A 10,423-nucleotide genomic window follows, 5' to 3' on the forward strand; every position below is an offset into this window, starting at 1 on the left:
GTTAATTTGGTCCAGTTCTGAAGTGGCACCGGTTCCGCAAATCAAAGAACTGGTTGTTTGGTTAGGTTTTCGTCTTAGGGTTCAATGGAATCGAACCGAACCGTGAACCTGACCTTGGAACCGAACCTGGAGCCGGACCCCTTGGTCAATAAATATTTAAAATTTGTTTTTAACATAGAAAACTAGACCATTCATCAAATGGATCACAACACGAATAGATATTGGCAGCTAAATAATTTTAGGAACACGAAAGAGTTATAAAGACAAAGCATGACAAGATAACTCCCTGTGAAAATTTTCAATAGAGGAGCTTGGGCTGGATTATAAAAAACCATGCAATTGGGGTAGATTATAAAAAGTCCAGAACCATAAAACTGAACCGGACCGAACTGGTTTTTTACGGTCCAGTTCTAATTTGGTTCCACGGTGCAAACGGTCCAATTCCGATTCTAGTTTTCCTGGAACCAATGGGAACAATTTGGTTCCAGTTTCACCCCAGAACTGGACCAAACCGAACCATGTGCACCCCTATATATGATATCCAGCCTGTCCATCTGGATCACACCACTATGAAAGTTGGACAGCTAAAATCGGGCTAATCCAAACATCATATGAGACACCCAAAAATTTAAACATTTTTGGGTAGTTACCTGTGGTGTGGCCCACCTAATGATTGATAGGCCTAATTTTTGGTGCACCCAATCAGCATCACTTAATGTGCAAGTTCGATGTTATAGACAGCATGGAGAGCCCCACATAAGTAACAACATGGAGCTCAGGAATGAGCAGGTGAATGAATTTTGCACTTTAGTAAATAACTTGTAGAATAGGCTTATTCCACTAGAACTAGTAGATGAAACAACCTCTTAATAGAATTGAGAATATAAAAGCCCTTATATGCAATCTTCAGTTGATTTCTCAAATACAACAAAAGGGTAGTTCTACCAAAAGGAAATGATTACATACAATCACAAGAGACTCTGATGTGCATTTTGCACCCCATAAAAAAAAGATGTGTAAATGTAACTGTATGAGATATGGTTCATGCAAAGCCACTCTAATGTCACAAGGGAAATGACATCATCTAAATTCGTATTGTTGCTGGCACCCCTTATCGAGGGTAAGATGCACTTCCAAACTATGTTTTGTTGCAAAAATAAAGGGTTGTATTCACGAAAAAGAGACAATTAGAATAGTTTAGAAGCATGCCTGCCCAGCTCAATCACTTTACTTCTGTGGCTTGAAATGAGGGTAGAGACTGAGGATGTGCTCCGCCATGAAGTCATGCCGCGTCAAAATCCCGACCACCGGAGGCCTCTGCAAGGGAAGAAAAGTAATGTTGTTTTTCTACTAAGAGGCTGTTTGGGGTGAGAGATTTGAGGTGGGAATTTATGAAATCTATGGATTTGAAATTCTCATTGTTTGTTTTTAATTGAGCATTTTCTAAATCCATATACCTATAAATTCATGCATTTCTAAAAATGAATGAAGATTTAACATATTCATAAAATAAGAGAGTACTTTTTTAAAAACAATAAGAGTTGCTTGTAGGTTGATTATGAAAGAGTCAACTTTGGGATTTGTTAAATTCATGAATGCAAGATTAAATGGAATAGAATTGCATTAGGTGGAATTAACACCATTATTTGCACAATGATTATATGTTTGGAAATAGCATGATATTTTGAGCATCTAATCCCACATTTGGGACGATTTTTTTTTTTTTTTGGGGTGGGAAGTGAAATTGTGTTTGGTGGACTATATAATTGCAATCAACATGCTAGATTAAACAATTGATGCCAGATACCTATATTCATATGCAACTCAATTACATGAGTAAAGAGTGCATATGGATGGAAGGCATGGATAAAACACATGCATCAATGTGTGGCCCACTGATGTAGTGGATTTTGAAATCCCGTCATATCTTCTGTCGGGACTAAATGACATGATACCTGGAATAATCCAATTTTTCTTGTCGTTTTCAAACACTTGATGAAATTTGCATTGGACCATATGTGATTCCATCCCACCTAATCTCACGTTCAAAACAGGCGGTGAATTTGATAAGTTTATGGATTTAGCAAATCTATGTTCTCATTTCATTAATTCCAATTAGGGCCTAACTTAAGACATGATCATGGGAGGGCATTTTACTTGTTCACAAGGTTATATTGCTCTCTCTCTCTCTCTCTCTCTCTCTCTCTCTCTCTCTCTCTCTCTCTCTCTCTCTCTCTCTCTCTCTCTACAGTTGAGTGTAAACATTAGTGGAATTCAATATTTCTCTTCATAAAGATATTATTATGTAAAAATTCATAGGTTGTCTTATTTGGGGGAAATATCTTCATTTATAAAAATATTCAATAAGGGCAGCATTTTTCAAACTAGCACTTAACTTCCTTGTATGAGAAAAATTGCAAGAGGACGGGAATCCTCTTCAACACCCATTGTACACAGCCAGTACAGCACCCAAGCTCTGTGGCCCACCGTGTTGTGTGTGACATCTACTCTGTCCATCAAGTGTGCCTCTTGAAGTTAATCGTTGGGCTAAAACCAGCCCAGTCTGCAACTCGAGCAGAGTTCAGATATAGGATACCTATCCAGAAGTTTTCACAACTCAATAATGTATATGGAATGAGTCAACTGAGCATCTCAGCAGCGGGATTGAATACTTAGATGGAATTAGAGTTCACGCGGCCCACCTTGAACAAATAGGAGGTGTCGCCCTTTGATCTTATGAACACCACCTATACCTAAAATGATATAGATTGGTTTGCGTAAGGCCCTTCCAAATTTTGATTGGAATGGTGGAAGCCTAAACCTATAAGGATCTTTGCCATAAGTAATTTTATAAATCAGATACCATGATTAGGGAACAATAGGGGAGGGAACACTGACAGAAGGTTTGTGCATGGGGCTCACCGTGGTGTTTATATTCAATCAAATCTGTTCAACAGAGGCGCCTCACTAAGATAAATGGACAATCCAAACATCAGCTTGACCCAAAACTCAGGTGGGCCGCACCGCAAATTAAGAGGAGCGGATTAGGTGTTACACAGGTAACACCATAGTGGGTGTTTTTCCCTGACTTTGGGGCCTACCTTGATGTATGTGTTATATATCCACTATGTCCATCAGTTTTCCAGCTCATTTTAAGGCATGGTCTCAGCAATGAAGCGTATCCAAATCTAAAGTGGACCATATGGTAGGGATTGAATGTCCACCAGTAAGATCTTCTTGGTGGCACAAAAGTTTTGGATCAAAGCTGATATTTGTGTTTTGAATCCACATCATTTGCTTTCCACAAATAGGAAAAACATGTAATGCATTCAATTCAGCAGTGCTGACAGCCTAAGTGATGATATAGACGAATCACAACGTAGGAAAATAGAAAAAACCTATTTGTGGCAAGCAGGGAATCCGGATTCGTTTTGAATCCCTTCGTCCAGGTCTGTGTGACCTTAAAAACAGTTGGATGACAAATAAACATTAAGGTGGGCCTAGGAAGTTTTTAATGGTGGGCGTTCCATTACCACGGTTCCCGTGTGGTGTTATCCCGTTTTACACCTGATTTTGCATTGTGGCCCTTCTAAGTTTTGAATGGGGTGCATTTGATGCACGGAGTAGATGGTGACAGAACACGGAGAGCCACACTCGGGTGTTGTACAGGCTACCTCTCTTAGCTACGATTCACGCATTAGAGAGAGACGTTATGTTCTATCATGTGCATGACTATGCATGTACTTGAGAGAGAGAAACTCACCCCTGTAGTCTTAGGCACCACACACATATGTCTGAGCCCAAGCTGACGAAAGATCACAGCGGCCTTCGCCAGCGACATGGTCTCCACCACCATGCATGGCGAAGCATTTGTAATTGGGTGCAGATCAACGAACATTTCCATCTCCTCCTCCCTTATCTCCAAATCCTCCATCTTCACCCCCTTCCCCAAACCGGCCTTGCCGAAATCCACAGCGTCAAAGTGTTGAAATATCTCCTCCCCAGCCTCAATCCTCTCCCTTGAGAACCTCCTCCCCTTAAGCAACACCAGTAAATGTGACCTTAACACTATCCCACACAGCTGTGGTGAATTGGAGAAAGGTGGCTCATCAACCACAGGGAACCCGTTGTGGCCCGTCGTCCTCAATGCGTGTAGTAAGGTGCCTACCTTCTCCACGCCAGAGAAGCTCACGAGCGGGGCTGACACAGCATCCCGCACTGCCAAATTCCTCATGAACGGCTCGGCACTGGCTTCCATGTAAGGAAGGCCCTTCATTTTAACAATCTGATCATAAACACCCTTATTGAAGATATCTGCTACTGTTTTTGATATGAGTAGAACTAACATTACTATTGGGAGCATCAAGAGATCGTTTGTGAGCTCGAGTAGTATGACGCAAATGGATACTGTCATCCTCATGGTCCCGCCGAGGAATGCGGCGGACCCAAGGAGAGCGAAGAGTCCAGTGTCGAGGTGGGAGATTGACCCGATGAGGGTCCCTACGAGGCGGCCATAGGAGGCCCCTGCAAGTATGACGGGGATGAAGAGGCCGGCTGGGACAGCAACGCCATAGGTTACTAGGCCGAGGCAGTAGACAGCGACGAAGAATATGAAGAGGGTGGAGATGTGGAACTCGGTCTCGGTGCCGGAACTGAAGAGGTTACGGATGGCGTCGTCATTGGTGTTGAGGAAGAGGGAGGCTAGGTCATTGTAGTAGCCCGCCGCGCATTGGAAGCTCTTGAAGTTGCCTGAGCGGCCAATGGTGGGGCACTGCTCTTTTAGGCCAGAGGGGCAGGGCTTGCACTTGGATAGCCAGGGAAGGCCGTATGATAAGCATGAGGTGAGGAGGGAAATGCCAATAGTGAGGAGGATTTTGAATTTGGGTCCCCTTCTGTAATCAATTCCGAGCATTATCAGTGGCAGTAGCAATGATCACAACAACAACTTATGAAGAAATGCTTATGTTATAGAATTTCTAAGCTAAGCCATCTTACTATACATATGGAAAATACATATGGTGATCCAAGCTGTTAATTTGGTGGGCCATGGTGTCAATGAGCTACAACCCAAAACTCAAGAGTGATTGGATGACTCTGTCTATACACATGAGAACTATCCATGGAATGTAGACAACTGCTCTGTTTTGAGAACCAGAGCCTTTCTCAGGTCACATTTCATATGGATATCACTGCTCAATCTCCTTGCTTTTCCAGATTGTCCATCTGCATGGTGGCCCACCAAAACAACAGTGCGAATCACTACATATAAGTGACATGTGTGGTGCCCCGGTGGTAGACTCACAAGAGTTTCAAGTACCGATAGGTGGTGAAATCCCACTATGATGTGAATATGTGGCGCAGGGAGGGATGCGATCTGTAGTAGATTCACAAGAGTTTCAACAGTACCCATAGGTGATGAAATCCCACTCACAAGAGTTTCAACAGTACCCATAGTGAAATCCCACTATGGTGTGAGTGTGTGACGCAGGGAGGGATATGATGAGGTCAATCACCATCTTCATCAGGGAACAACTACTCCGAATCCCTGGAGCTCTCTGGACTCACAAAGATTCCTCAAATCCACAAGAGATTAAAAAAATAGAAATAATTTCTAATAAGTTTGAAATAAATTAATTGATGAATAAAAATGAAATTACAATCCTTTTAATGATGAGCTCAAACCCTAAAAACGTTACTATTTATAGACAGTCACCATTCCTACTAGACTTCATAGTTTTCAGCCAAAAATAGTAAGTGTCCAATTTAGCCTAACCATGTTGTTCTCTTAACTTTTCTACGCCCTTTTCATGTTGGGCACCACTCCAACTCAAAGGATTAAAAGTTATACGCCAGATAAAACATACTATTTGTAGTAAAAACGAAAATAAATTGGACTTTTGACCGTCGATCTTATGGAATCTCATAAATCCACCATGAGCAACCTAGCATAGCGGGTTGGTTGGCTAAAGTAGCTTCTCCTACTCCAAAATCATATATGATATGTCGAAAAACTCATTCCAGTTTGTGAGATACAACTGTTTTAAGGTTCCGACGGTCCTAATAATTTCCTCCTCCCATTGGGCCTTCTCTGGTTCATCTTTGCCATAAAAGTGTCCGTGACCCACTCTACATCAGTAAGTGGGGTATGTGTGCATGTAAAAAAAAAAAGAAGAAGAAGAAGAAAAGTGACATATGTAGCGTGCAATTCACATGAAAAATTCATAATCTCAGCGCCATCACCCATCATCAACATGATGAAAAGAGGTTACCAAAACGTACTTGTTGATGATGCTATAGGTGCGGAGGATCTTGTCCAAGAGATGGTTGTATAGGCCTCCAAAAAGGCCCCCAATGATTCCAATGGCAATGACCGCAAGAAGATCTGGAGTGCTATATGTGGTAGTGGCCTTACTGACATCGTACATGATCAATCCTCCTTCCCCAAATAACCCACATTTCCCACTTTGGCAATATATGATGAGAGCTCTCAGTACCACCGCAACTACGGCTGTCGTGAAAAATGTCCTCCAGAGAAGAGCACTTCTCCACCTGAAGAATCCAAGAAGGAAAAGGAAAAACATGTGGTTATTAAGATTCAAGAAATTAAAAGTTGCAAAGGTCCTTGAATCCCAAGTTTGAGTATAGAAAGCATATTGCTTACGATCATCTGACTTCTAACATACTCTATCAACCTTTTATAGGGCCTGTTTGGCAGACCCTGAAAATGAGGATTTTTCATTTTGGTTAGGATCAAATATGATCTTGATAGCCAACAATTATCATCTCTAATACACAATTATGATTAAATAAAATGAGATGAACTCATTTTTAGGCACCTGCCAAACAGGTTGATAGTGTTTTATGAAAACCAAATGACAACATAGAACACTGAATTGTGCTGACTACATGTTATTTTCGAGCTTTCAAGCACTTGATCAATTTTCAAAATCACATTGCTATATGGGTTTCCTTCATTTTTGTTTCTTGATTTCAGTCCAATAAATTTCCCAAATTTGATCATCTCACTATCAAGTTAGAACCGTGTGATCCAAGACAAGATTGTCTTTCCATTTGTTAGTCGATATATCCCATTATTCAATTCAACAAATTCATGGCTAAATTTCTAATCTTTTTTAGTTGCAACTAAAAATTATTGAGCAAAAGAAAAGGGGGAACAAGATCGCAAGTGGAGAAACAAGTAGTCCACACTCTCCTCATGATTCTGTCACATCAAATACATGTTAGGCAAAGGACATGCACCATGGTACACACCCATTTGAATCTAACACCTCGGATCATTTTTAAAGATGACCTAGGCACCAATGGATGCAAGATGTAGTCATTCTGTACTTCTCCCAACATGAAATATATTGGCTTATGCAATTATATATTTCTTCTCAATGTATTATTAGGCAATTGATTATGTTATTGCTACCCTCTTATTTCTAGGTAATGCAAGCATAACTTACCATTTTCAGTCTTTCAATGAAACAACAAAAGAGAGGAAAAGAGGAGGATGCTGTAGGTACCATGAAGCTGCTTCTTCAAGTGCAAAGAGGACCCCGCCAACCGGAGCTCGAAAGGCAGCTGCAACACCAGCAGCTGCCCCACAAGTGATCAAGTCTCGACGGTCCCGGTCATTTTTAAAGTATCTAAGCCATGTCCATGTCAGATGATACTTGCGAGACCCGCCCTGTCCAAGTAATGAGGCTATGCATGCTCCTGTATGTACCATAGGTCCCTCCTTTCCTATAATAAATCCAGCGGAAACTCCACTGATGGAACCAAAAATCTGCAAAAAGCGTTATTACAGATGCTTTCAAATACTTAATATTTTAAGAAATTCATCTTTCTTTCTTTTTATGAAAAATAATCAGTACAATTGATTTTCACAAATGAGGATTTGACTCGGTGCTCAGAGACTGGTTAGATGAGTCAATTCGGCAAACACTGAGTCTATCAATGAGTTTCTAAGCATTGATGTTCACTTGATGAAGTTTCGGACGAGTCCCGTGCGTCTCATTCAAGTCAACTTGAACTCGATAGGACCATATCTGGTTCAACACCATGAGTCACCTAGACAATTCACCCTTGACTGGGACAATTCAGGCCGATTCGACTCAAGACCAAAGGAGTCTGAGCCATTGAGTCTTTTAACCATGGTTGACCTTTGCCACATGATTATCCACCTTGCTGGCATGGTGACTGGAAGCCTTATCTAACTACCCAGAAGCACTATTAAGAGGCCTAAATTAGACGGAAAAGACCAATTGAGCATGCCAACTGCCAGTAAATTGCAACATTGTCCTATTTAAGGGTGGATTTGGATGTATTATCCATTTGAATTGCAATTATTGGTACAATACAATGGAAATGACCAGATTATAGTTACCCTCCATCACACTGATACCGAGGGATCGGGCTCCAAACTGCAATTACATTAGTCAGAAAGAATGTAACTGCATTACGAGGGCTCTCCTTCATTATGAAATACTTGGAGGCTTCATTACCATTTTGGCCATTTGCTCTTTTTCTGTTTGGAATTTCAGTTTACAAGTGAATCAGAAGATAGTTCAAGAGTCGTCATGCAAACTAGCCATTTTCGTCCACCCATCAGATGTTCTATACAGTATCTTCAACAGTGAAATGGGACTCTATTTTAACCTTAAACTACCATACAGTATCTTCAACACTGAAATGGGACTCTGTTTTAACATGAAAATACCATACAGTATCTTCAACAGTGAAATGGGACTCTGTTTTAACCCTAAACTAGGAGTATGAATTTTGGCTTCACCTTAACAAAGAGGGTGCTGGGAGCCAATATAGAATGAGCATCCACACCATTGAGGTATGCTTTCACTTCTGGTATGCCAGACCCAGCAGCGGCAGGTGCAATGTAGGCGCAGATGGCCGCCGCAACAGTTGCCAAAACCAAATTGCAACCAGCAAGTGCTGCAAATGCCTGATAGTACCTGCACTGGAACCACAATCGCATAACCGTTACTTGGAATTACTCAGCTTGAGTCAAGTTGAATTGTCCAGATAATGTTACTGAAAGGTCTGTTTCAATTCAGTGCAAAAAGAAAGAGGGGTAATCTTAAAACTGAAAAATCTACATGAACATGCTAACAACACATCATGGCACATGTTAACAAAAGCTCTGAAGTAATTTCGTAAGCATCGTCAGTTTGGCCCACCTTTCCGTAAGCATGAGGTTGCTTGTCAGCAACAATTTGAATCCACCAATGTTCTCGACCGCAAGATTATTAAAGAAGCCAACGAGCCCCGTCGCCAAGCCTATAAGAAGTGCAAAAGTCCACTTGAGTAGAACATACTGAAATATCTGAACCTTCTTCCTCGACCTCCAGTCCTGTTTGAATATATCATTTTCCACAATCCTAGAAAAAAAAAAAAGCAAAGAAAAAAGGAAAATTCAAAAAAGAGATGAAATTTGAGGAGATGGGGTGGGGTGGGATGGAGGAGTGGATTAAGCACCTAAGATGCATTGTAGAGGGATCAGGCGCTTACTCATAGTCCAAGCTCTCGATGGGGCAGATTTTGGCGCCTATGATGGCCATCTGAGAAGAGGTGTTGATCCTATACCTCAGCAATGGCTCTGTTATTGCTGCATCCTTTTCCAACAAATCCGAACTGTTCCCCTCCATCTCCTTCACTTCGACTTCATAACCGTTCTCCTCCATCTCATTCACTTCAAATCCAACACTCTCAATATCGTTCATGTCTCCTCCCATCAATTCACTCGATTGCTGCACGAATTCCTTCTACTCTCTCTCTCTCTCTGAAAATATAAAATCTCCCTTTCCTCCTCTTCAGTATCTTCTACCTACAGTAAGCAACTGTTATTAAAAAGTGTGCGCAGCCCTCGCGCGCTTGAAGCCCTGCCTATTCACACGCAAGTACACGTGTTAATACTAGCTACGTGTGAAAGATACTGATGTAGAGCGGGTCGCGGACAGTTTCATGGCCAAGATGGATCAGAAAAGGCCCGGTCGACGACAGAAGTGATCCGAACCATCGGACCTTAGATCGGGCGTATCTCGCAATCCGAAATGAGTTAGCTGACGTAAAATATATGATTTTGGGGTAGAACGAGCTACTTTAGCCAACCAACCCGCTACGCCGGGTTGCGCTGCCCGGAATTGCGAAAAACCCCTTGATTGACGGTCGTTTCCCTGTTTTAATTTCGTTTTTACTATAAATAGTAAGTTTTAGTTTGATTATAACTCTTCATCCGTTGGGCTTTAGGAGTTGCGCCCAACGTAAAAAGAGCTTAGAATAATTAGGGGAACAGTTTGGTGAAGCCAAATAGAACACTTACTATTTTTGGCCGAAAACCTTGCGCATAGTAGACATCATGACCGTCTATAAATAGTAAGTTTACTATTTATAGTAAGTCGCG

At 41.4% G+C, this 10,423-nt stretch overlaps 1 protein-coding gene across 1 annotated transcript; it reads right to left on the reverse strand.

Moving 5' to 3' along the window:
• Positions 1-850: 850 nt before the first annotated feature.
• On the reverse strand, positions 851-9,825 carry LOC131242751 (chloride channel protein CLC-c-like). Its single transcript, XM_058241590.1, has 7 exons — positions 9,532-9,825; positions 9,201-9,401; positions 8,798-8,975; positions 7,530-7,792; positions 6,280-6,549; positions 3,764-4,892; positions 851-1,317 (listed from the first exon to the last, which is right to left on the reverse strand). Exons 1-7 carry the CDS (start codon positions 9,753-9,755, stop codon positions 1,228-1,230), a joined length of 2,355 nt encoding a protein of 784 aa, XP_058097573.1. The 5' UTR covers positions 9,756-9,825; the 3' UTR covers positions 851-1,227.
• Between the last annotated feature and the right edge of the window lie 598 nt (positions 9,826-10,423).

This window comes from Magnolia sinica, chromosome 4 (assembly GCF_029962835.1).
Source record: "Magnolia sinica isolate HGM2019 chromosome 4, MsV1, whole genome shotgun sequence".
In the NCBI taxonomy this organism is placed as follows: domain Eukaryota; kingdom Viridiplantae; phylum Streptophyta; class Magnoliopsida; order Magnoliales; family Magnoliaceae; genus Magnolia; species Magnolia sinica.

Coding starts and splice junctions, on each gene's coding strand:
- LOC131242751 (XM_058241590.1), bottom strand. CDS start 9,755: ATGGGAGGAGACATGAACGATATTGAGAGTGTTGGATTTGAAGTGAAT. Junction 7,793..8,797: donor CCAGCACCCTCTTTGTTAAG/GTGAAGCCAAAA, acceptor CGCTTTTTGCAG/ATTTTTGGTTCCATCAGTGG. Junction 4,893..6,279: donor ACCTATAGCATCATCAACAA/GTACGTTTTGGT, acceptor AATTGATTACAG/AAGGGGACCCAAATTCAAAA.